Here is a 26,377-nt window from a genome sequence, read left to right on the forward strand (position 1 = left end):
CTGGAGGATTTGGACTACCCAACCCTGGTTCTACAGTGAGCACCATAGTATGAGCTGGTGGCCATCACCTAGTTAATACCAAATCGCGCTGTACGAGCAAGGGCCTCCGTATCCATGTCACAGCCATGGGATTACATCGCTAAACTTGTCTGCATTGGTGACTCTGGAACTGGCAAATCTAGTGTGGGTACACTGTTCCTTCTGTAAACACTCTTCTTAAAGATGCTGATCTTCTCAAATAGTTGACAATTCGGCTTTGCGAAGGACGTTTTTCCTCATCTCATGATGTAACCATTGGCGTCGAGTTCGGTTCGCGCATCGTGCCAGTTGGGCCGCCTGCCTCCAAGTACTTCGAGATCCAACGAGATGATCACACTCCCAATCGTTCCCCCCCAGCTCTTGCTTCTTCAATATTGGCAGCATCGATGACTAATGCGGAGCCCATCACAACTGGCCTGCCAAGCCCCCCTCAGAGAGTACCAGACTTCCAGAAAAGAATGAAGTTATCTCTGTGGGATACAGCTGGGCAAGAAACATACAAATCCATAACTCGCTCTTACTTCCGAGGTGCATCTGGCGCCCTTCTTGTCTTCGATATTACAAGGCCATCTACTTTTACCTCGTGTACTCAGTGGCTCCATGATCTACGGCAAATTGCTGAAGATGGAATTGTTGTCGTTCTAGTAGGAAATAAATGTGATCTTGCAGGAGATGGCTCAGACCAAAGCCAGCGATGCGTCACCAGGCAGGAGGCAGAAGAATGGTGTTTTCAGAATAACGTTGTACGTTATGTTGAGACAAGTGCAAAATCTGGTGAAGGTGTCGAAAATGCATTCCTTGAGGTCGCCGAGCGAATCCATCAAAAAATTGACGCAGGCAAATATGATTTGAATGACCGCCGAAGTGGTGTTAAAGGTTTTGGTGCCGCTGGGGGTACAACCCCAGGGATATCAAAGACTATCACTTTAGGCTTGAATGACGCAATGCGCAAAGGTGGGAATGGTTGGACTGGAAGTTGTTGCTAAGGGTATGGGTAGCAATCAAGCCATGTTTTGTTGTATTTTCAATCTTTTATTCATATATAGCAAAATCCGTACATTAGTATTTTGTCTGATTTTGCCTATAGGATCAATACAATTAAAATACTTTAAAGGATCTATGGATGGATAATGTGTCAACCTCCTCTGGAACTGTTGTACATTTGACATTGATATACACCTACCTATACACTATAAGATGTTAATATTATTGAATGGCCGATCACAAGATCATACGTTGTTCTCAAATTACTATGAGCGCAAAAAGAGCACAAAGAAAACTTTGAAGTTCGAGTTGGGCGAAGTAGCAGATTGACAGAATAGAAAGGCCTACCCCCAATTTTTGAAAACAACAAAGCACCTTAAATTCGCCAGCCACTTCGCCAATTTAAGTGACTCCATTCTTGGCTGGGTCCTTCGATGCCAAACACAATAACCCTGAAATACATAAACATCCCGGTGATAGTAGTGTATAGGCATGCGTACAACACCCAGCGGAATTTGTTGTTCAGTTTTTGAGTGAGCCAGTCAATGCAGAACCCGAAGGTAAGAATGGCGTAGTAGAGTGCTGGATAGTAATGGTGAACATAAGTTACCCGAGCCATGATAACAAATGGCAGATAGTGTAGAATCCATCCGATAGCTGGATACAGACCAGAATAATGGATATGATCAATATCTGCCTGGCTGAGCTCCCTATAGCCACGCTGCCAACGTACTAGGTACCAAATGATCAAAAGTCCAAAAATTCCAAGACTGAAAGTGCTTCCCCAGTACACAAGTGGATTGCCGAGGAGGTAGTATTTGATCGTATTATCGTCCCAAGAGCACATACGGAGACCAACGTTAAGGATTGGCCACTGCCAAAACTTCGAAGCAAGGTCATCCTGTTTATCTGGATCTGGGACAAGCGCGTTATTAGATGTCATCATAGCGACATTCAAATGAATGAAGTCTTTCAGGAAAGGAGATTTGTAGGATCCTGGGTCCCCAGGAGGCACTGTATGTGTTGTGTTAATGTATAGGAATAAAATATTCTCCAGATCCTAAACTTACATCGATCATTGAAATGAGATTCAATGTTCCAGTGAGTGTAAACGTCGCTAAGTTTATTCTCTTTGACGCATGTTGTTTCGATTTGTTTAAAGCCCCACTGAGGTAAATTAACATTGCCCGCTCGCAAATAACACCCCAAAACAGGGTGTCGCAACCGGAAAGCTGTTGTAAGAGTTCGAATTTTGCTCCTATCCTTAGAAGCCACATCATCAACAACCTCAATTGCCCAATGATCCTTGTCATCGCCGATAGTAATATTTCCGTAGCAAGACACTTCATGCTGGGATTTGGTTATTGGAGCAGGAATGGCATGGGAATGTAAGTTTCGGCCTGTCTGTCCATGTATAAGTCGAATTAAGTCACCATCACTAATAAATCTTAGAGGAGCATGAGGATCATAATCTGGTTCGTGGCGATTGGGATAGATGAACCAATCATTGTTCGCATCTTTGTGGTGATAGCAGGTAACTTGTTGTTGGGTAGAACCCTCTGGATATGTCTGGATATGTGAGTGTAGAAGTCCACCACCATAGCCCATGTTCTTAAGCGTGACTCGAGATCCAATAGCTATCTCAAGAGGGCTGTCTTTTCCAACATCCGTGCCCCTCAGATTCGCCTGGAAAAGGGAGCTCATTTGAGCATCTCCCGGCCCGCTGTTTTCCAATATCCAGAAATGCACATAGAAAGAAAATATATATACCAACGCTGGTATTAAAATAAGTCCTACAACTCGAGCCATGAGATGCTTTGCAAGTGTTACCTGTCATAGATTTAGTGATCCGCCCAAAACGCAGAATAATCTCTAACTGACCTCGGGCATCCTTAAATCACCAAACTTATTCCAAAGGTCTTCGATTGTATAGAGTCCTACAATCGAAGTGCAGAAAAGGCCAACCCATTTTACACTGCAGACACAACCAATGCTTATTCCAGTCAAAACAAGCCAAGTGAACCACTCCATCGAGAAGCTAGCGTGTTGCAATCGATGGAATTTTGCCCAACACATCGTTGTGCTAAAGGTAAAACAGAGAAGCATCGAATCTAGTAGAATGAACCTGGAGATGGTCGCATATGAATTTTCAAATAGCACCATCAAGCTAACCAACCAGACGGTGGGCCTGCGGAAGCCAAGTTCTCGGGCAGTATAGTATGCAAGCGGCACACATACCACACCAAATGCCGCATTAAACGCACGCATGAATGTGTAGTTAACATCATCCGGGTATTTTTCACCGGATTTAAACTCAAACGATCCATTGTAGCCAGCAAGAAGCCCCGACAAACCAACTAGCATCTTTCCCAGAGGGGGATGAACATCGAAGTAGAACTCGCGTTTAAGGTAATGTGAACCGAACTTGCCAAAACTGAATTGAGTTGTTAGCACCTAACTAAATATATGTTTGTAAAATGTATCTTACTGGGCTTCATCCCAGGTCACAATGTTCGACCGACCAATGCGATACATGCGAGTAAAAATTGATAGAGCTGTCAACAAAATTGGTACGATCAATGGTTCCCAGCGATCTAGCACTGGCAAGATAGAATCGGGCTAGGTTTCGAGAGAGCGTTGGTATCAGCACGCGGAAATCGCACGACAATAAACTCAGGGCCAAAACTAAATACCATACCTCTAAATGCATTTCTTTTTCAACCTTTTTGGTGTCATCATGCACCAAACTAGGCCCCTCAGTACGCTGAACATTTCGGCGCCGCAAGTCAGAAGTAAATTGGGAGCCAGTACTTGATGCAATACCTGGTTCTGTCATGTTTGAAGAACCCGCTAGGCGACAATGACTCAAGATTGGCTGAAGAGTAGGAAAACAGACGTAAATATCGAGTGCACTTTTTTTAGAGAAAGAGAGAGCTGGAACTAAAAAAAAAAAAAAAAAAAAAAAAAATGAGAAAAAAAAAAAAAAAAAAAAAAAAAAATTGAGTAGAAAGTTAAAAGCCAATAACAGTCATATCCGGAGAGAACGTGGAGCTTTGTTGCGCGACGTGGCAGTCGAGGTTGTGAAGCCGGAGTTTAAGGAAAGAGAAAAGACAAGAGCAAAGGGAGAGGGTCTCGGATAGAGGAAAAAGAAAAGAAATAAGAAATTATCACCAAGGATGTAATAGATGGGGTAGAGTAGGCGGTTTCTGAGAGTTGCAAGTCGCAGTATGAAATGGAGAGTTGGCCTGTACTGCGTTTGTACGAAGTACTTGGGCCCATAATACGGGCGCGTCGAACTCACCCACATGATCAGAGGGCCTTAGGGCCTTAGGGCTACGCCTACAACAACTAGCAAGGTACAAACAACCTTCGTAGGAATATAAATCCTTCACTTTAGGCCTATCTTTGGGGGGGGGGTACCCTACCTAGGAATCCTAACTTTCTCAAATTAATGGAGTTAGATATTTGCAGTGGGTATTTTAATGTATTAGTAGTATTTAGACAAGGGAGGCCATGTAATACGTCCCCCAGATAGACACGTAAATAATAAAGCCCCTCTGTAACTTCTTTCTAATTCAGTATCTATGCATTTCCAAAGGTTTGATTTAATTAGTTAACCAGACCAAGGATTACATGTCCAAGGGATTTTTCTTTCTTTTCTTTCCCCTCAGAGTTAGTTGTATGCATCTGTGTAATAAACTCTACGTCGACATCCAATTCTACTGACATTTTGTAAGGCTTTATCAGCATATCCACATACATTATGTTAATATTCACAGGATTTCCCAACCCTAAGTTGACTACTTTAAGTCTTCGAGAAGCAATATGGTCACAACATGTTAATGAAGGTATTTAACCTAAAGTCTTAACACCCACCCCACAGTCCTAGAGCTCGAGAGATCGAGTATATATAGTACCAAAAAAAAAAAAAAGAAAGAAAGAAAGAAAGAAGAAAAGAAGAAAAGAAGAAAAGAAGAGAAGAAGAGAAGAAAAGAAAAGAAAAGAAAAAAGAAAACAAACAAGAAAAGAGAAAAGAGAAATGAGGGAAAGAGGAAAAAGAACATCATACACTGGTAAACTGTGGTGATGACGGCGCCCTTCCTCGAAGAGGCAGGACAGCTGCTGGGAAATATTAAATAATGGTTCATGGTGAATGCTAACAACCGGAAATACACCATTCTCTATGTGAAACTTGACCGAGACGATGAATAGGAGAGAGAAGAGCAATGAACGGGAAAACTAGACGAGAATATACATCAGAAGTAGTAGTGTGGGATACAAGAATTTGGGTAACCAGACGAAATTATAGGGAAAAAAAGGAGGGGAACACTGCGTAATCATGGAAGGTAGAGAAGGCAAAACCTCCGTGGCGAGAATATGATGACTACCTTACTCATTCTCTTCTTGTCCGAGGCGTCGATACTGACGGCTTTGTACTTGGTGTCCAGATCCCTTGCGGCGAGATACTATGTTTGAAATCCAACCAGCAAACCCCTCTGATCGGTTAATATCGCCATCTTGAGGGCCAGAGCCGATCGACTTGTTGTAGTCATCCGCATTCAAGTGGGGAGGGTCGATATCCAGCCCAGGAATTGCACTTTCCGCTGCGATTTGACCATATTGCCGTCGAATGTCTAGTGATGGAATTGGTGACCCAGCACCCATGAGAGACCCACGTTCTCCTTGTGTAGCTGGCGTAGGCATTGCAGTTGTTGCGTCTCCAAAAAGTATATTCATGTCCTCTAGACGAACACCGCTGGTTTCAGGATACAAAAAGTAGACTATATTGCATTAGCGCCAACTATAAATTAAAATAGAATGAGAATTATTCATACCAAGGACAAAACTACATGCACAGAAAAAGGCATGGACAAGATACAGGCGCCACTTTATAGCAGCCTGCAGGACAGGTGTAACCTCTCCAACCAGCCAATTAAAAGCCCAATTGGTGGCTGTGCTGAGACTGGCACCCTTCGCACGAATGCTCAGAGGTAGAATTTCGGGAGGATATAGCCATGGTATCGGTCCCCAAGATGCACCAAAAGCAGCGTTGTATACCATGACAAAGATGACTGTGAGAGTAGGTGTTGCGTCAACATCGATGTATATAAAATACGATATCAACGAGAGAGAAACAATCATAGCAACAGCCCCAGAGAGCAGAATTGGTCGTCTTCCCCAGCGGTCCACAAGATACCACGGCGGAACTGTAGATGCAAGATACGAAATTGCATTGACACCAGTCATCAAAATAGCGTCACGGCCTGCCCATCCTGCTGATTCAAATACAAGTGGAGCATAATATGAAATAACATTGATACCGTTTAATTGGGCCAAAGCCTGGGCCGACATCGCTATGAGGACTCGCTTGCGGTATCTCATAAACATATCAGTGTAGGACCTTTCACCCTCTTGCCGTTGGAGGAGGACGTTCATTTTGATCTCCCTGTATTCTTGTCTAGCTTTGTCGTTGTGCAAGTCCCCCTTTCCATAGAGATTCGCAATAACCACCATGCCTTCCTCATCATAGTCATTGTCCAGTAGCCACCTGGTTTAGCATGAGCAATATATTAAAATCACCGAACGGTTTTCTGATATGGACTCATCTCTGAAAGAGGAGATAAAAAGACAGGGGAAACAGCCGGGAGCGGGGTTCCTACCTTGGTGATTCGCATATTAAAAGACTCCCTAGACCAAGGAGTGCGCCCATGATGCATTGACAAAGCAATGGCAAGCGCCAGGAGTAATTATTGTCAATAAAGCTACAGAAATAATCGACCCAAACGCTAGCGGCATATCCAGATATATTCCCCGTGAATTCAATGCATGCTAGTTTCCCTCGATTATGGGGAGGCTATAGCATATCGGTTAGCATATACAATATATAACGTTGCAAGAGTCGGCGCCTGATATACCGAGATTTCAGATTGATAGACAGGGACTATTGTTGACAGCGCCCCAACACCAAGACCGGCAATAATGCGGCCAAGCATCATCATGGACAGCCCTGTCGCAAATGTTTGTAATGCACCTCCTATAAAGAAGACTATAGAGCCATAAAGGATGGTCTTGCGGCGACCTATCAGGTCCCCAATACGCCCAATAAGAAGTGAGGAGATAAAAGCCCCAACTTCGAGGATCGCAACCACAGTTCCGATTGCAGCTCGTGATGGCTGGTCAAAATAATCTTTGAAATGCCAACCCCTGCTTCCAAATCAGTATTATGTTTCCAAGTAGCATGGCACAAGTGAAGAACACAAACGTTATGATGCCAGACATAACCCCCTGATCATAACCAAATAGAAAAACTCCTAATGACACGAAAACACTGGTAAAATATCTGCGAAAGGCGAGTGTAAGCTCTAAAGAGTTAATAATAGCTAGAACCTCGGTGGACTGACAGTAATGGCTTTCCAACCAAGCCATGCATCTGGGCCGTCTGCCGATTGTTCGGAGACATTATAGTAGCTAGGAGTCGCTCAATTCCTGAAATACGTCTGGGTAGAGGGTGAGGAATCTCGATTGATATTTTGGCAAATTCACCTTCGTTGGTGGGGGGCGGATTTGGGAAGTGTACACCTTTCTGTTGCTTCGCTCGCCCACCTGATACTACACGACTAAGTGTCTCAGGATCCAAAGATCTCCTAAAATGAGCCCGAATAGAGTCTTCCTCTGCATCAGCAAGCTGTCCAGCTAGGTCTCCGGAGTCAACCCAAGCAGAAAGCTCGGACTTAACTGAGTGGGTAGAAAACGATGACCGCCGGCTGCCCTTCTCGCTAGCAGATTCCAGAGCACTAACGGACTGTATAGAAGGAGACCGGGGTTGAGATTGTAGAGACCGCAGTGGTATACTTGAGGAGGATTGAGTCGAGAACGTTGGTAAAGGAATGTTGGCGGTTGAAGAGGGCTGAAGAGCAGCCCTTTACTCCTTTTTTTCTTCTTCTGTTCTATTAGTACACCGGTGGTCGAAAATATCATTGAAATTATAACCGAAGTGTGCAGATTCCCCGTGGCCCTCCTTAGAGAGATTGACCAAAATGTTTCGTTCAAAGAACAAGCAAGATGGAGACTCCCAGTTCAAGGAACGGATTAGAAAGGCTATCCGGTGCCAAGGAAACACTTAATAGGGCGCACTGCACGGGTCAAAGCGGGAATGAAGGCACAAGAGTAGAAAGCGGTGGTGAGGTGTCTTGGAAACCGCTCACAAGACAGGTATTTAGTAGATCCACAATGTAAGATGACAGAGTTCCAGATTATAGGATTTAGTAGAGGGTGGTCAGGCGGGAAAAGAATAAACACAAACAGTAGTAACTAAGCAGATATCACTGGTAGGTGACAAATAGTTGTGTGTTAGAGCTGCCTAGGCAAGTAGTGCTTTGTAGTCTCAGTTGTTCATACTCTGTATAGTAACCATGGGGTTAGAAACTCACTCCACACAGTAGGTGGGTACAATATTGAGGAGACCATATGGAGTACGGAGTAGCTTGAAAAGGCCACCTAGTGATAATATTAGTTGACCAAATAGTACTAGTGGCAAACCCAGGCGCCTACCTACACTGCTATGTAACTACTTCGTAGTTATGGCTTGGGCATGTATCATACCATGGATACAGCACACATGACCTAAGTCCGCACCCTTGCTGGTCTGAAGCCCCTGAAGGTCAACAATCAGCTTTGTATATAGGTGCTACCTATATTATTGAGCCAACATCGCAGTGTATCTTGTACCTCCTATTGTATTAACCCAACCACTGGTGCCACAACCGCGCCTTAACTATTTTCCTTGGTGAATAAATTACCTCTGTATTTCTTTAAACTACTACTATTTATTTATTACAAGCAGGAGAAAAAGGGTCAAAATTCTTTAAAAAAATATTTTATATAATCTACATATATGGTCATAAGTTATCTATATAAAATCTATTATCTATAAAGTTATTAGTAGCTAAAAATCACTGTTTTATAATACATATGGTGTTTCAGTATAGCCTCCGAACTTGAGCCGTTGTGCCTCCGATCTCCACAAATATTTCTATATAGGCATATTTTGGCTAACAATTAGTCTTTAGATTGATCTACCTAATATATATATCTATACTGCTATAGTATTTAGTAATTTAAATTCCAGCTCTTTTACATACTTAATTATTAGGACATAGGAGTTTAAAATCGTTGTTTTACATGCAATATGGAGTGTTGCGCTTGGTTGGCTGTTACAGTCGCCTGGGAATCATTAGTCAATTAGTATGTATGGAGTACGGAGGGGTGTATAAAGTCTTAAAGGACCCACTCACATCCTAGTACTATGTGAGTATTATACTGAATAGTCTGTATAGTTAATAAATTTTATATTACTAATATATTTTGCATTAATCCTAGTGTAGCACGTTTAGCTTAAGTGGAAAACAGAAACAGACATTCTTATTAATATTAGTGTAGCTTGTTAGTTAGATTGTTTGTTGAAGCCTTTTACGTACGTTGACGCCGACCAAGTAAGTGGTACAGCGAACTGTACAGACCAACATAGCACTTTGTTCCTTCCCAACACAGTGAACAGAGATTGTATAACAGAACATAACACTTAGTTATAAAATGTATAATGCATATTTATATCCTAAAATTACTAAAAATAGAATACATGAAGGGTATTATTAATATATAGAACACTTGCTTGTGAAATATATTACAGCCTGGGATTATATAATAATGTAATTTATGCATTGCTGCCCTGCCTGTTGCACGCTCGTACGGGTTGGAACTGCGTAAGTGGTTCTCAGCGGTCACCCTACTTCGTTCGTTCATACTTCGAGCGTTTTGACCTCGTCCACCTTCCATCTTCAACTTAATACTAATCAATGAAATGACTAATTGACTATTTTCTTCCTCTGAGCTTGCGTGTTTTACACTGTCTTAATATATTACTAGCGCCTCCGAAAACTAAATAAACACACACCTCCCTACAGTGTATTGTATTTACTACTCAACAAAGAATCTTTTCTAACATTATTCATTTATCTCTGGCATTTTAGGGCTTAACGAAGCATTTGATTATTTAAGGTGGTAGCAGATTGGGATTTTTTTTTTTAATTTAAAGTTCTTTTGTCTTAGTCAGCTTACCACCTTAACTTACGTGACCGGACACCGAGCTGCGCGGGACAGCGAGCTGCATGCCTCTGTGTTGCATATAAAATAGCACTTTTTATAAGCGTAATATCTTAACAACATGTCAAGAGGGCCTAAAGTTTATTATATATAATAATACAATAGCACATATATAAATACTAAGCCTAGATCCTTGTAGGATTTCTAGTTTATTATATTTCAAAAATGCATTTAAATACAGTGATATTTAAAATAATCTTGTATTATATGTCAATAAAGATCTTAAAAATTCTGATTAAATTACATTGGCATTCTAAATTATCTATATATCAAGAAATACTTCTGTTTTTAAATGCATTTTTTGAAATATAATAAACTAGAAATCCTACAAGTTAATAATACCCGTGAGACTGATTAAGTGGGTTAAAATGATGTAATGGGTGACTAAATTTACATAACCTTGAGCGATTGGCGGACATAAGCGAGCGGCGGACCATCTCCAACTTCTGTATGCGTGGAATAAAGCAATTCAAGCAATCGCCATACCACCAAAAATGCCTAAATCATTCAAAAACTCAGAAGGACAAGAGGAAAGGCTATTATTAGCAATATTAGCTATTAAAAAGCAAATATCGCATCTATATGCAAGACAGCATCAGCTTATGAAGTTCCTGAGACAACACTACGTTGAAGATTCAAGGGTCTCTTCGCGCTCCAATATACGTGCTAGTGGCCATAACTTGACTGCAGCTGAAGAAGAGTCGCTTGTACGATTGATATTATTACTAGATTAACATGGAACATCTCCACGACCGTCTCATCAAAATAGAGCTAATATCTTACTATCAAAGCGTGAAATGGCAAAGGCCCCAACTGTTTGAGATAAATGGGTATATAACTCCGCTCGACGCCATAACCAATTAAAGTCTCGATTCTCCAGGCGTTACAGTTATCAATGGGCTAAATGTGAAGATCCAAAGTCTATCCAGGAGTGGTTCAACCGCGTACAGATTACTATATTGCAGTATGGGATTGCATCGGAAGATATCTATAACTTTGGAGAGATGGGCCTTGTTGCCACTGCTAAATTAGTTACTAGATCAGATATAACTAGCCGCCTGTTTCTTGTACAGCAAGGGAACCACGAATGTGTAACTTTAATTGTATAAATAAGCTTTAACTTTCTTGAAGCTTATCCTCGAGCACGTACAGATGCTCTCCATTAAAATAATATAAGAAATAGTTTCGCAGCAATCCATTTAATCAAGAATTTGTGCTTCAACAGCTTAATATACAGCTACAGACCCCTACAACACTTGAGAGTCGGTCAACCAATTTAGTGCCAAGAGCACCTTATAATATTAAGCAGTTAAAAAAGCAAGAGACTACACTTAAAAAGCTGCTTCGTGAGCGTACACACAGTCCTTCATCTCCAACTGAGGCTTCTTTAGACCATATTATTAAGGGCTGCGAAGTTGCTATGAATGATGTCGCTATTTTAAAGAAGCAATGTGAAGATCTACATGCAGGCGATGAGAGGCGGGTTCAGAAGAAAAAGCAATCTTATTGCCAGATATCCCGTACAGAAGGTGGTTCAATCCAGGAGATACGGGAGGCTACAAAACAGAAGAATCAGGTTTAGGAAGTTATTTAGCACACCAGCAGAAGCTGCACCGATCACAGACCGGCCACGTATACGAGCGCTCCCGCGTTGTAGCATCTGCCATACTGTAGGCCATATACGCTCAGGTCGTCCTAATCGTGTCTCTAATTAGAATAAATGAACTGAAAATGCTTTTCTATGTTGAAAATAGCTTTAAATTCCAGCCATGGCGGAGATTGTATTGGAGTTCCGCCGCTCGTTTAACTACCAATTACGTTAGTTATCAACCCAAGTAATTAGCAGTTATAGCTGACCTCTTCGTAGGTATTACTCCGTACATGATAACTAAGTAATAGCACCTTGTCCTACTAGCTTAGTCACTCTTTATCCCATAACTAACTAGTTATTCTGAATTTCCAATTCGCATCGCTACTGAGTACAGCACCTACATACCTACTCCCTAATATACTATCTCTGGCCCGCAGTTTTACAAAATTCCGAAATCCAGTGTGGAAAAACACTTCCGATATATTTTAATTAGACTGTATTTTGTTGTTTATGCAGTATAAAACAACAAATTATAATGGGCACTGTATTAATTATATAGGCAATGGTAATTCAAATAAGGGCCACTAACCATATGACTATTATAAAATTGCAAGCCAGAGATAGTAAAACCCAAATCGCATGACGTCATCCAGCCACAATGCTGTGTCGGAGGAGCACAAAATGGTGGCTATCCCAAAAGAATATCATATCCACCCTTCTGTATGTGCTCAGCATCTGCCTGGCTAGCGTATTTACGACGCACCAGTTCAAAAATCACTAAACCTGCGCTAGTACTTGGTACTTGCCGGATGGCGTTTTTCGCAAACCCGCGGAATAACCAATGCCACCAGCCCCCAGATCGTGCAGCCTTCCTCTGGCATCGTCTAAGCGTTTCCTGATAAGCAACGTAGTATATTCGCAACATCTGCCTTCTCGAAGGATGTATACGCGCCTGATGATCAAGACATTCCAATCGAGAAACGTGGAGTTTCTGGATGAGACTAATTGGGTGTTGTATTGCTTGTTGGGCAATTGACGCTGCAACCCCTGCAGCCATCAAAAAACAAGGCTCTATGGTGTAGTGCGGTTTTATAAGCGGCACTTCAAGATCCTTTAATCGAGTGGACTGCTTATCGCCCGTGTGGTGAGCGACACTGGGTCCATAGTATGCAGTTATGAAAGAATAACATGCCTGTGATTTGATATACTCAAAGAAAGAAAAAAAAACACCGTATCCGAAAGAATCACGTAGGAATGACAAAAACCAGCCTGCAAAGATGCCACGGACACCGATTTGTTTTACTTTGTACCAGCTGTAATGCCACATACTCCGGTAATGACCATTAAGCATGTCATTTGCTCGGAGACGAACTTGGAGAGCGTCCAGTGGTGCAGCAACTATGGACTGGGCTGTCCCTGCAATAAAACCAGCTGTGAACGTATACAAAGGACTAGCAGGGGGATTGACCCGCTTAACTCTCTGTGATACTGGTTCATATAAAGCCCCAAGGACCTGAAGGTATGATGTGTATAATATGGCCCCAACCCTACCCATAAGTTACACAAGTGTATTTATTTGCCAAACAAACAATATAGATAGACTTACCCAGTATTTGCTAGCAGTGGCGGTAATATCTGATTTGGGATGAAGCGCCAGCCATAAGTCCGGATAGCATGGACAAGTAATCCGGGAGTGGTGTTATGGAATGACCATTGCTTATCAGATGCACGAGGATTAATAGCTCTGGCAAATGCCTGTCAGAATTAACCACATAAGTAAACTACATTAGTAAACAACATCCATTATCAATACCAAATAATGAAAATCAAACCACTGAATTAAAATATTACACAAATGGAGGTGATAGTACTGGGAGGGATTCTGGGTCTAGTACCATATAACTAGAATTATATTAATATTCAGCCTCCAAGTCCACTAGATAGAAAAATTGGAGGAGCCATACTCAACTCTAGTACGGAAAAATGCTTTGACGGGAGCACGGAAGTAGAACGCAACAATTTGGGCACTTAGAGCACGAACTCCAGCGGCAGAGGCTCCGGTAGCAGCATTATTATGCTGGCTTCTGTGGGAAGGGCTCGCGGAGGTGGTGCCAGAATTCTGATACTGAGGCGATATTGCATCACCTAAATCGACAGATCCTCCAGATGTCATCTTAAATGAAACACCCACCAGTAATGTATACAGTATTTCGCTCAGTATTAAAGATATAATGTGTCTGAACGCTGTATGGGAATCATTATACTCGAAGTTGTGCAGCTTCTAGGGAACCGTAACATGCTAAAAGCTAGATATGAAGCATCAGTTTGGATTGAGTTGTCGTACCTGGGAAAAAAAGCGCTATTAGAGGCTGATGGCTACAACTAGCTTGCTAGCAAGGGAATTAACAAAACCCTAAAACCTAAAATACAGAAAAGGATACCTTACTTAAAATGACATCATGGTAACTTTTAACGCATACAATACCCCATACTGCATATCTTTAAATTTCGGAAACCACTAGGGAGCCACTTGCAATAGTTATCTCTAGTGGCCTGTATTTCAATTACAATCCCCAGTATAATTAATTATCAAGCGCCCATATTATTTAGTGTTCAGTCCTGTAAAAGTTTTAAAATACAGTCGAGATTAAAATCCTTTGAAAGTAGCGTTCCACAAAGAATGCGGAAATTTAATGACAGACAGGTCAGGACAGCCATAAGTAGTCACGTGGTCACATTAATATGTAAAATAGATGCTATGCTAACTACTCGGTAACTACTTGTCACACCCCGCAATTAGGATTAGTAAGACAGGTAAAGGTGCCTTTAGGATGCAAACAACTCAAACTTCTGTCGCCTCTTCAGAAGACCTGGCCGAAACACGATTCCCCGATCTCGTCGCGTTAAAGTTTCCAGGGATAAACTTGATCCACCGTTGAAAAGCACCAAAGTATATCCATTCAATGTTTCTGTAACCTAAACATCTTGTCTTTCCCGAGATAGCCCCGGAAGTACAGGATATATTGTCTATTTTCCTTACTTGGAGCTCATTTAAAGCGTCCCGGCTGCCGCAAAGCGCGAGTGTACAGGCAACACAAAACTCTTGTTTTACAGCCAGATACAACATGGCTGAAGAAATCATAATTGACAGGTCGACATTTTTTCGCCGGCTATCCAGTTTCTACTCTTTATGGAAGACAGAAAAGAGATCGGGTCACACTGTGTTTGGTGGTGTGGGCTCAATTATCATCCTAATGGGGAAAACTGATGAGGCGAACAGCTTCCAAAAAAATAATGCTATGCATGTATGTTTTTCTCTCTTGCTATTTAACTATCAAATATATCCTGTACTAATATAAGTAATCAGTTCTGGCTACTCGGTTATGAGTTTCCAGCAACACTCATGGTTTTCACGACTGAAATGATGTACGTTGTGACAACTGCAAAAAAAGGTGATTACTCTTGACTACATTACCCTCACTCCCTCGTCGCCCTCTCCTTTTTTAACACCTTGAATATAGCCAAGCATCTTGAGCCTCTGAAGGATGGCAAAATTCCCGTTGAAATCTTGATCACTTCAAAAGATCCAGAAGAGAAAGCAAAATCATTTGAGAAATGCTTAGGGGCTATCAAGAATTCTGGTGTAAGTATTAAAGTGTTAATGTAGTATGACTCTTACGATGCCGTGATTATGCTGACTGGGTGATTCATAATAGAAAAAAGTTGGTGTTCTACCAAAGGACACAGCAACTGGTCCTTTTGCAGAAGATTGGAAGAGTGCGTTTGCAAACATATCGCAGGACATAGAAGAAGTTGACATATCATCTGCTCTTTCTTCTACAGCCTTTTCAATAAAGGACACAGATGAACTTGTGAGTTCGAAAATTGTGGTTTAAAGGTTCTGTCTAATCCACCTAGGTATCTATACGGAATGCATCACGAGCATGCAGTGGTTTAATGTCTGATTACTTCGTCGATGAGATGTCACGCCTACTTGATGAAGAGAGGCAAATGACGCATAAAGAACTTTCCATGCGCCTTGATGCAAAAATAGACGACAGCAAATTCTTTAGCAAGCTAGCGAAACTTCCAGCCGAATTTGACCCCCAACAAATTGATTGGGCTTATGGTCCCGTCATCCAAAGCGGGGGGAAATACGATCTCAAACTTACAGCAGTACCTGATAATAGAAATCTTAGGCCCGGGATAATTATCGCAGGCTTTGGGATCCGCTACAAGACGTACAGCTCTCTTATTGCGCGTACTTACTTGGTAGACCCGACCAAGTCCCAGGAAGCTAACTATGCATTGCTGTTGAACATCCATGAAACCATTTTGAAGGACGTGCGCGATGGGACAATAGCTAAGGACTTGTTTAACAAAGCACTTAACTTGATTCGCACAAGGAAGCCTGAACTTGAAGCTCACTTTATCAAAAGTGTTGGCGCTGGCATTGGTATTGAACTTCGAGATGGTAACATGGTGATAACTGGAAAAAATAACAGAGTGCTAAAAAGCGGGATGACTCTCTCCATCTCAGTTGGACTCACAGATGTGCAAGATCCAAGCTCAAAAGTTGATGGCAGCTCACTTTATTCCATGATTATCACTGACACTGTTCGTGTTGGAGATAATGGGCCACATGTATTCACAAAGGATGCTGGTGTTGATATGGATTCGGTATCATTTTATTCGGAGATGAAGAAGAGAATCAGAAACCCCTTAGGGAGAAAAAGGAAGTGAATTCAGCTGCAATTGCTAGCAGGAATGTTACACGTACAAAGCTTCGTGCAGAGCGACCCACCCAAGTCAATGAGGGCGCAGAAGCTCGACGCCGAGAACACCAGAAAGAGTTGGCCTCAAAGAAGACAAAGGAAGGCCTTGACAGGTTCGCTGGCACCACGGGAGATGACAATGGAATAACCCAGAAGAAGTTCAAACGGTTTGAATCTTACAAGAGAGATAATCAACTACCTACTAAGGTCAAAGACCTCATTGTTTACGTCGACCAAAAAGCCTCGACGGTGATCGTTCCGATAATGGGACGACCGGTACCATTCCACGTCAACACAATCAAAAACGCCAGCAAAAGTGACGAGGGGGAATATGCCTACCTTAGGATCAACTTCCTGTCACCGGGACAAGGAGTTGGTAGGAAGGATGATCAACCTTTTGAAGACTTATCAGCACACTTTTTACGAAATCTGACCCTTCGGTCTAAGGACAACGAACGGCTTGCTCAGATTGCCCAGGATATCACTGAACTTAGAAAAAATGCTCTGCGGCGTGAGCAAGAAAAGAAGGAGATGGAAGATGTGGTGGAGCAAGATAAGCTTATAGAGATAAGAAGTATGTATTGTACGTCATTCAAACAAGATCGCACAAGCTAACACTTCTTTAGACCGTCGTCCTGTAAAGCTGCCAGATGTTTACCTTCGGCCTCCACTTGACGGGAAGAGAGTCCCTGGTGAGGTTGAAATACATCAGAATGGTCTTCGCTATATGTCACCATTTCGAAATGAGCATGTTGACGTGCTTTTTAGCAACGTCAAACACCTGTTCTTTCAGCCTTGCGCTCACGAATTGATTGTATTGATCCACGTCCATTTGAAAACTCCCATCATGATTGGAAAGAGAAAGACAAGAGATGTTCAGTTTTATCGAGAAGCAACAGAAATGCAGTTTGATGAAACTGGTAACCGCAGGCGCAAACACCGCTATGGCGATGAAGAGGAGTTTGAGGCCGAACAAGAAGAGAGGCGGCGAAGAGCAGCTCTGGACCGCGAATTTAAAGCTTTTGCTGAGAAAATTGCCGATGCCGGAAAGGATGAAGGCGTCGATGTTGATATTCCCTTCAGAGAAATCGGATTCACCGGAGTTCCCAATCGCTCCAATGTGCTGATCCAACCAACTACAGATGCTCTTGTCCAACTAACTGAACCCCCATTCTTGGTCATTACTCTAAGTGAGATTGAGATTGCACATTTAGAAAGAGTGCAGGTATGGTAGAAGCTCAAGAAGTAGAGCTTGGAGTATTGCTAACATTGGCTTAGTTTGGGCTCAAAAACTTTGACCTGGTTTTTGTATTAAAGGATTTCCACAGGCCACCTGTGCATATCAACACAATTCCTGTTGAATCTCTTGAGGGAGTAAAGGACTGGCTTGATTCGGTTGAAATTGCTTTTACTGAAGGGCCACTGAACCTTAACTGGACGACTATTATGAAGACAGTTGTTAGTGATCCGTACGGCTTCTTTGCGGATGGAGGGTGGTCGTTCTTAGCAGCAGAGTCGGATTCAGAAGATGGTTCAGAGGAAGAAGAGGAATCAGCATTTGAACTATCCGAATCAGAGCTAGCTGCGGGGGACGAAAGTTCTGAGGATGAAAGCGATTTTGATGATGATGCCAGTGCTGAGGCAAGTGACGACTTTAGCGCTGATGAAGAGAGTGGCGAAGACTGGGATGAATTGGAGAAGAAGGCAAAGAAGAAGGATAAAGAAAGCGGGTTGCATGATGATGAACGTATCAAGAAACGGAAACGGTAACGTTGCCTCAACCATAATGCCTTCGCGACACTATATTTTGAACTTTATTATCAGCTTCCTATCTATTACAACCATGCATCCTTAAACTTCGGCCTCGGTTCAATTTTGAAAGGCATAGACAAGTGTATTCAAATTTAGTTACGTATCCTGCCCTCTTATGCATGTTTGAGGTTATACAGTAAACCAGGATTGGATCTCTCTCTGCCAGTATGTGGGTTTTATAATGCATAGGATAAGATAAAAAAAGGGCATATGTTCGGTTCATATAGTCCAATTGTCGTGTTCCATGCTCGCCATATATATAGAATGATGGAACTCTACACTGCAAGCCTGAGGCAAGTATCATCTACCATAGCAGTGTATTCCATTAACAAATTCCTCTGTCCTATCAGGCGGCTGAACAGTTTCAATTTTTCATAACGGATACAGCTAGGAGCGGGGCCTCAGTCACAGATTATATAGTACAAGGATAGAGGGACTACTGACTGCATAGCTCCTGAGCTCCTTACAAGAGACCCTTGTCTATGGAAACAATAAAGACGTGGTGCGCAGCTTAAATACACCAAGGATAATCAGTCTAAACATTGTTCTGTTCAATGCTCAAGCAGAAAAGGAGAATACAGAATCAGGGACAATATTGAATTACAGAAGCCATAGCCTGGGGTGCCAAATCTCACTTTCCTTGTCTTAGTGAGAACCACATGTTTCGCATTCTGGTCACCTGGTCTGGAGTAAAAGATTCGTAACATTCGTCAGATGAATAGTCCATAAAATTATGTATCGGATCGAGTCCAGGGCAATCAGGACAAGAATTCTTATGAGGAGGACACCCATCCGTGGGTATTGATTCTTGTGGTGTGTCCGCAATATAGTCTCCATGGTTATCAGAAGAGCATGACTCCCCTTCAAATGTATGCAAAAGACCATTCCAGTGACCAATCTCATGTATTGCAGTACCACCTCGATTATAATGTGCTAGAGAACCGCCGGGCATTGTTTGGGCAAGTATATTGCAGCCGTCTTTAATGTAGCTAGAGCGAGGGCTGCTAGCATTAATACTAGTATCAGGAAGGGTGCAAAAACCAAGGACCTTAGAAGCCAGTTGATTAGACCCCAGCATTTGGCGACCTTCAGCAGCCGACGCGTCCCCTGTGGACCCGCTCGAGTCTTCAAGATGGGTGTGGAAATAAACATTGAGGGTGCTATAGTTTCCTTGGCGAAGTACGCTCTTCATTCCCATTTCATCTCCATTCCGGGACCATGTTTCATTAACTTGGCGAGTGATGCCTCGTATTTGATAGGATATCGATGCATTCCGGTACGCTTTCTGGAGGTATGATAGCTTCAGAAAACCGAAAATCAGCGTTTAATTATAAAGGACGAATATAGGCTGTTCAAAACTGGCGAGAATACCCACCTGAGTGGCAATCATTTCATCCGATACCTGCTCTGCATCATCTTCACTACCCAGAAGGATATGGAACCATGTGGCTATCTCGATTGGAGTTACAACTTCCCGACTCTCAGACCCGGCCGAAGATTCGTCCCGGAATTCCAGTGCACTCAGCCTCTTGTGTTCTGCCTTTAATGATTTGTTAGGGGGCCAAGTAGCACAAAATCCGCGGTTTGGAGAGTCCAGAGCGGCGCATTTTATATTGAAGTTGGCTATGGCAAAAACCAAGAAAATCGTAAGGCGGGATATCTCAACCATGTTGCTGTGGAGAGCCCTAATCCTTGCCCTTTAGCAAACCTTCATAGCCAAATAGAAGGCCCTAGGAGCTTCTGCGCCAACTTTTATGTGACAGGCTGATGCCATGGTAACAAGGAATGTAGGAAAACAGGTGGAATGTGGTATCAAGGGATACAATACAGTGCTGAGAAAACAAAACTTAACACGTACCAAAAAAAAAAAAAAAAAAAAAACAGCTCCTGCCATGGTATCACATCCAGCCTTGACAACAGGTAGTAACAAATAGAGCCGTCACTGAAAACTCCACGTACAGACACCCCAAACCCCAAGCAAGTCACGGCTAAACGAACCATGAGTTAATATAAAACATTCCAAACTCATTTATTATCCACTTGGACACTGTAACTGTAGACAGTTCATCAAGATGAGAGAAAGGCTGGGATTTGCATTTATGCAACCCGCGGTCCAAATCGTGCATCTCTTCCGGTAGCTACTGGCGCCGTGTTCTCTTGCTCACTATTCCATGTCAAATAAGTATGATCTCCGAGTTTTCTGTCATTTAATTAGCTCCAGAACAGACAAAAAGTACCAGTATCATCGCGTTGGGCATACCTAGGCCTGATCAAATGAGCAATTGTGAACAGGGTACCCAGCAAAACACAGACGCCACCGACAACAACATATGCAATACCCATGAACGGATTTTGCCCGCCCATCACAGTCCTTGTGGATATAAGTATAGATTTAGTGCCTCCATACTCGGTAACTGGGAAATCTGGGGAACGTTAGCAACTGAAATCACAAGTACTAGATGAAATCATACGGTGCGCAATGTCCAGTTGATATGTCCCCCTTGTCATTGATGTAGTGTCATTTCTTCGGGATAGCTTGCTGAAATTTGGAAGCGCCGCCGTCCTCATCCAGACCATAAATTCTTCGTTTTCGTGAAGATCAGGGATTCCATCTTCATATCCATTCGGGTAACGATCATGCCAATTCGGAGGAGGAACGACCTGTCCTGGCTTATACTTCGTGGTCTTGATGAGTTCCTTATCACTTTCCCAGGCAATACTTTTATTAGTCATGAAATATGTCTTAGGATCGTCACCGACACTTAGAAGCTGTGGACTATTGATTGTATCATTAAACTGAGAGTTTGCTATAAGCCCACAGGGATAATAAGCTTTTCCAGATGGATCAAGCTTCAGAGGGTCGCATGAGCCACCATCGATGGTCTTATTATCGACAGCTTTCCCTTTTAGTTGGTCAACATCCAAAGACTTCACATATCTCCTATGATTCTGGTAGAAGTTTGTCAGACGATAATACATAAACACAGGCGGTCCAATATCATTGGGGATCTCGAAGATCAGTCGACAGACAGTAGTATCGCCAACACGGTGTCGCTCCCATGTTGGATGATCGGGTTTGTGAGATTTGAAAGACGACTTGACGTCGTGTGGAATTTGCGCCGATTGATTCCACGGGGCTTTATCGTAACACTCTGAATAATCTATGGCTATTTCCTCTACCTATGTTGATGAGAATTTCTGTGGCAATCAGTAGAGGCGACGAGGCACATACTTGAGAGCTGGCCCACAACAGAAGACCACCTATGGGGGCGAATATAACACCAACTATGAAGAAAAGGGGCAATACACTCTTTGGTGTTAAGATTGGTCTCGTTACCGTAAGCAAGTGCAGTTAAGACGGGTGGAGATCGAACTCACTGCCAGGCTTTCAAGCGCTGTTGCCGGAAGGCAGTATCTAAACGCTATGTTGGTATTGATCAAAGTGGAAGCAACTTCGGTACTAACTTGCTGGTCTCTTGCTTCTAGGCTTTTTGTCACCATCAAGATCACCCCTATGTTCATGTTCACCAAAGGACTCCGCTTGCGTCATCTCTGTATGAGACATGGTTGTCTGAGGTCTAGCCTCCTCGGGATTAAAAGAAAAGTGACGAAAAGGGGCTGATTCGAAAATCAAGGCCACACCAATGTGTTCGTGTGGGAGATATAGGTTTGATATCAGGGTAGTAGAAATAAGGCAACGCACTCCATGGAAGTAGGTGTATGATGAAAGCTGTGGGCCAGTGGCGTACCGGATTACCTGTTGGAAGGAAACGGAGTACGAAGCACAAGGTTCAACAATCTCACCGCCTCCAGGATTAGTCCTGAGTCTTTGTCTGTAATGTGGGCTAAGATGGTGCACACTGTATTGTATATAAAATAACACTTTTGCAAATGATCCAAGGAGCTTTAAATTAGGTGTATACGTTGATCTATTAATATATTTATATATATTAAGTAGGTATCTTCTCTGGATATATATTTATCTGGGTAGTATTAGTCATCTACATCTCTATTTGGACATTAATATTCTACCTGCTAGTACAAAGTCGCTAAGAATATATTAAATAATATGTACATCCTATTATCCATATTTAGTCACCTAACATATAACAATCCTCAGTATCTCTTGGTTGCTAAGATATTAATATAATAAAGTGCTATCCTATATAATACACACAGTGCACCACTCGCCTGTTGGTTGTAGATCACATTATGCAACCCACTACAGAATAATAAACAGAGTACTACCCTCTCTATACATTGAAAGGCTCTAATTTGGGATTTTGGTATCTCAACCACGATAAATATATATCAAGAGATTAATAACATGGTATAGTAATCTATATACCCGACGTGGTACAGCCGAGGCGTCCACGTTAGACTTCTACCCTCTATGCCGCACAACTACCACTCTATACCCAACCAATTTTTTAACTTTTAAGAGGTCTAGATTGTATAAAATATACCCAGTAAACCTTCACTAATGTCTACTAGACTAACGTTGTGTAGAAACTAGACCGGCCGTATTCCTACTGCTTCACATTATGTCTACACCTACAACCGGCCTGTTCATAGCCTATATCTAATCAAATTCAATTGGAGGGTCAGAATTAGCACTATATATGGATTTAATAAACAGCAATTTAGTACCGTACTATACGCATGTATTCCAACATATTAGAATAATGCACTTAGTATAGATACTAGTCTATGTATCTAAAGGATACAAATAGCCATCAAGCAGCTTAGATAGTAGCGGCTCTACTATACTAAGATAGTATAGGCATATACCAACATAGCGATATAGGATGTCATTCTAGTAGTACTCTGACTATGTTGACTATCTGTCTACAGCTCGGTGTGCTAAGTACCATTCTGGTAGGTAGTCAGAGGTGACACATTTCGGAAGTAAGAGTTGGATAACACCTCCCAATGAAGACAGCAATACTGAGCCTATAATTAGTTAAAGTTCCGAAAGTATAAAATTAGTGTTTAGGAATCGTATATCTGCCCAGTAGGCAAGAGCATATTACACATCGGAAACGAGACCCTATTGCCTGCCTTGTCTTTCCTGATCCTTTTTCAATTTTTTCCGGCTCTCGAATGCGATCATGTCGCTCAAATCTTCCTGGAAATCCCAATTTTGGGGATAATGTTCATGCTGTCTTTCAGTCGCGTACAGTCCACGTATGGTTTCTTCACCAATACCATCATTAGCCCGCAACTCGTCCGGATCCACAGATACATCAACATCACCAGTAGCCTTCCGCTTCCGATGATGTCCCTCGGCTCCGAGAACGGACAAAGTGTCCGCGGGCGCATTTAGATCGTACATTTTATCACCCCCGAAAAATCCCTGTACGTTGGACTGCCTCTCTGGAATAACCCGAAATGCATTTTGATGATCTGAAGGCTCCTCGGTCTGAGTTCCTCGATAATGCTTACGCACATCAAATTCTCCAGTAACATTCTCTGCTCCAACAAATTCCGACGGAACAGCGGACACTAACCCACTCGGGGTTTCTATCCCATTTGGGGACTGTATCCCCATTTCAAATTCTTCTTCATGCAACTGATCATCTTCCTCATCACTCTCCTCTTCGGAAAGCTCAGGGACCTGTAGTTCTCCCCAGAGGTCTTTCTCAACGGGCTCGCCTTGTTGAACCGAATGCTGGGGCTGCAGCACTCCGAAAATATCACCACCATAGAGCGGTCGATTATGCTCATCAACCGGAGGCTTTCCGTACCCACCTGGATGATAACCCCACATGGCCCCCGGAGGCGGAGGGGCATTTAGGCCTGGAATTCTTAAAGCCGGGTAGGAGGGTGGAGGCCCATATCTCTGTTGGTTGATCAACCAAGGCGGAGGCGCACCAGACGGCATGCTAAGCGCTTCTTTAAGCTCAGCACTGAGTTCACCAGGTCGTAGGTGTCTCAGGTTGGTTTCATATTCTTTCCCCTCATAATAGACCTCACCGTAACGTGTCAATTCAGGTTTCGTCTGAAACCTGAAGAAAGCCTCATATAGCTTTTGATAGTCAATATCTAGCTTTCCCATTTTCGGTTGAACTCGCTCCCTTTGCTTCTGTTTCAAGGTCGCCTGTTCTTGCTTCTCTAAGGCAGCGTCTCGCATCTCTGAAATTCCAGTCTCTTGAATAAATTTTGGTAGTGAAAAGGGCGGTTTCTCAATCCCTCTCTTCGATGACAAATATTCTCGTTTAAGAGACCAGTGTGAAGGCACTGGTACAACATTGCGATGCGCTTTAATGTGAACAAGTAGTTTAGGATCAGGCGCTGAGGTATCTGTCCATTCGACTATTTCCGGCTTTCTGACCATGGCCTTAAGCTCGGCAACGGAAAGTTTGTTCAACTCCTTGCGCTTCTTCTTTGACAACTTAGGTTCCTTATCTTCCTCGTCCGGTATGTAATTATCGTCGTCAAAATAGACTTCAGGTTTATTGACCTTGTCTGGTGTCATTTCTCTTTCCGTACTCTCATCAAACTTGTCGATAATACCCTTGTACATTTGCCAAAGGGCGTCTTCAGAGTCAGTAGATACATTTCCCGACACATCTATACTATGGTCCCGTGTTGCATCTGCGGGAGAAATCCCCTTTTTCTGGGATTCCACATCGGTCGTAACATGAGTCAAGTCCGTAGCCTTCGCAAATATAGAGTTAGAATTTTCTCTAGTCATTTAGGCAAGCTAAAGGACATACCTGGAGTTTTAAGGCCTTTTTCCTTGCCCGTCTTAGTTGATTCTTACTCGGCTTCATATCGAGAGTTAAGGGTCTTTCGAATTGAGTACGCAGTGATCTCTGAATTCAAATCAATTCTTCTCAGCATATCAGACTGTTGATACGAGGGCCACGGCAGGATCTATAATGATATATACCAGCTGGCCAGGAACGGACTGGGTCTTCCTACTAGTGCGTGATGAGCCTTTCCCACGTGACCAATCTACTTTACTGGTAGTAAACTACACGGCTAAATGCAACCATTTTAGACCGCCTTCTCGGTTGCATTTAATAAAGTATTGCAAATTCATTTAATCAAATTCCCATACAAATACATCTATAGATATTTAATCTAACTAAAGATTTGATGGATTGCCTTGAAAATAGATCGAATATCGCTTTGACACTGCCTTACAACCTTCTTTAGTAGAATTGCCTCATGTCTCTGCAAAGTCTTGAATAAGCTCACAGTTTTTCATCATTTTGCTGCTCTTTTAAGAGACGAAGCTTAATATATAAAGTGTCTAAACCACCTCCAGTTTATATCCGTGGGAGAACCCAGTATTCTTTATCATTTTCGTCGGAATCAGCTCCATTACCTGCGCCATATTGGGTAGTAATGATGTTATCCAGGTCGGATACGTCATCGGTAATAGCTTCGCAGGAAGAATTCAAAAACTGGCTGATTCCCATAATGTCAAATATATTTGAAAGCATTTTAGCTGCTCAAGACCCTTTTGAATATCTAAGAAAAGCTCCTTATTATAAATTTCTTCATAATTATTACACCAAAAGCCTAGCAGTTTTGAAAAGCTTGAGCAGTCAAATCAATATTCCACGCTTTAGTTACCTTACGAATATTATGTACAGTTGTCATAGTAGACAGGATTAAAGCCACTGACATTATATAAAGTAACCATTGCCTTTTCCAGTATGTTCTTCAGGTTTGATATAAACTGGTTTACATATTAAGCTTCGTCTCTTTTAAGAGCAGCAAAATGACGAAAACGGTGAGCTTATTCAAGACTTTGCAGAGACATGAGGCAATTCTACTGAAGAAGGTTGAAAGGCAGTGTCAAACCGATCGGTTTCGTAGTTAAGGAAGGCAAGTTTTGAGGAGTTCGAGATATAGTAGAAGGATCAACCCGGTGGTGATATGTCTCTTCAAACCACTTTCAAAGAGCTAAATTGTTTAGGTGTGGCTTCAATTTATGTTGACTTTGTAAAGCAGTGCGCTGGCGGTTGGTCATTAATATCATTAATATCTTCGGTATTAT

The 26,377-nt window shown here is 42.3% G+C and overlaps 7 protein-coding genes across 7 annotated transcripts; 2 read left to right on the plus strand and 5 right to left on the minus strand.

Annotated features, from left to right (window-relative positions):
• Positions 1-114: 114 nt before the first annotated feature.
• Positions 115-1,025, plus strand: RAB2A (Ras- protein Rab-2A; the record flags this gene model as incomplete). Its single annotated transcript, XM_033570858.1, has 2 exons — positions 115-183; positions 243-1,025. 2 exons carry the CDS (start codon positions 115-117, stop codon positions 1,023-1,025), a joined length of 852 nt encoding a protein of 283 aa, XP_033426890.1.
• A 374-nt stretch (positions 1,026-1,399) lies between these two features.
• On the minus strand, positions 1,400-3,859 carry pmt2 (protein O-mannosyl transferase; the record flags this gene model as incomplete). Its single annotated transcript, XM_033570859.1, has 6 exons — positions 1,400-2,037; positions 2,094-2,709; positions 2,821-2,853; positions 3,262-3,457; positions 3,512-3,642; positions 3,722-3,859. The coding sequence occupies 6 exons, from the start codon at positions 3,857-3,859 to the stop codon at positions 1,400-1,402; spliced, it is 1,752 nt and encodes a 583-aa protein (XP_033426891.1).
• A 1,553-nt stretch (positions 3,860-5,412) lies between these two features.
• On the minus strand, positions 5,413-7,483 carry ATNIH1004_006224 (putative MFS monosaccharide transporter; the record flags this gene model as incomplete). Its single annotated transcript, XM_033570860.1, has 6 exons — positions 5,413-5,804; positions 5,859-6,571; positions 6,684-6,877; positions 6,939-7,227; positions 7,286-7,363; positions 7,425-7,483. The coding sequence occupies 6 exons, from the start codon at positions 7,481-7,483 to the stop codon at positions 5,413-5,415; spliced, it is 1,725 nt and encodes a 574-aa protein (XP_033426892.1).
• A 7,418-nt stretch (positions 7,484-14,901) lies between these two features.
• Positions 14,902-18,321, plus strand: spt16 (chromatin-remodeling protein SPT16; the record flags this gene model as incomplete). Its single annotated transcript, XM_033570861.1, has 8 exons — positions 14,902-15,081; positions 15,144-15,228; positions 15,298-15,419; positions 15,493-15,648; positions 15,695-16,456; positions 16,561-17,125; positions 17,178-17,776; positions 17,830-18,321. 8 exons carry the CDS (start codon positions 14,902-14,904, stop codon positions 18,319-18,321), a joined length of 2,961 nt encoding a protein of 986 aa, XP_033426893.1.
• Positions 18,322-19,687: 1,366 nt separating this feature from the next.
• Positions 19,688-20,032, minus strand: ATNIH1004_006226 (uncharacterized protein; the record flags this gene model as incomplete). The annotated part of the gene is made up of 1 exon (XM_033570862.1): positions 19,688-20,032. The coding sequence occupies one exon, from the start codon at positions 20,030-20,032 to the stop codon at positions 19,688-19,690; it is 345 nt and encodes a 114-aa protein (XP_033426894.1).
• Positions 20,033-20,460: 428 nt separating this feature from the next.
• ATNIH1004_006227 (CDC50/LEM3 family protein) lies at positions 20,461-21,928 on the minus strand (the record flags this gene model as incomplete). Its single annotated transcript, XM_033570863.1, has 6 exons — positions 20,461-20,563; positions 20,624-20,786; positions 20,835-21,543; positions 21,596-21,692; positions 21,742-21,778; positions 21,829-21,928. The coding sequence occupies 6 exons, from the start codon at positions 21,926-21,928 to the stop codon at positions 20,461-20,463; spliced, it is 1,209 nt and encodes a 402-aa protein (XP_033426895.1).
• A 1,485-nt stretch (positions 21,929-23,413) lies between these two features.
• ATNIH1004_006228 (U2 snRNP complex subunit CUS1) lies at positions 23,414-25,139 on the minus strand (the record flags this gene model as incomplete). Its single annotated transcript, XM_033570864.1, has 2 exons — positions 23,414-25,024; positions 25,083-25,139. 2 exons carry the CDS (start codon positions 25,137-25,139, stop codon positions 23,414-23,416), a joined length of 1,668 nt encoding a protein of 555 aa, XP_033426896.1.
• Between the last annotated feature and the right edge of the window lie 1,238 nt (positions 25,140-26,377).

This window comes from Aspergillus tanneri (assembly GCF_003426965.1).
Source record: "Aspergillus tanneri strain NIH1004 chromosome Unknown AapTan_4_pilon_pilon_pilon, whole genome shotgun sequence".
Classification (NCBI taxonomy): domain Eukaryota; kingdom Fungi; phylum Ascomycota; class Eurotiomycetes; order Eurotiales; family Aspergillaceae; genus Aspergillus; species Aspergillus tanneri.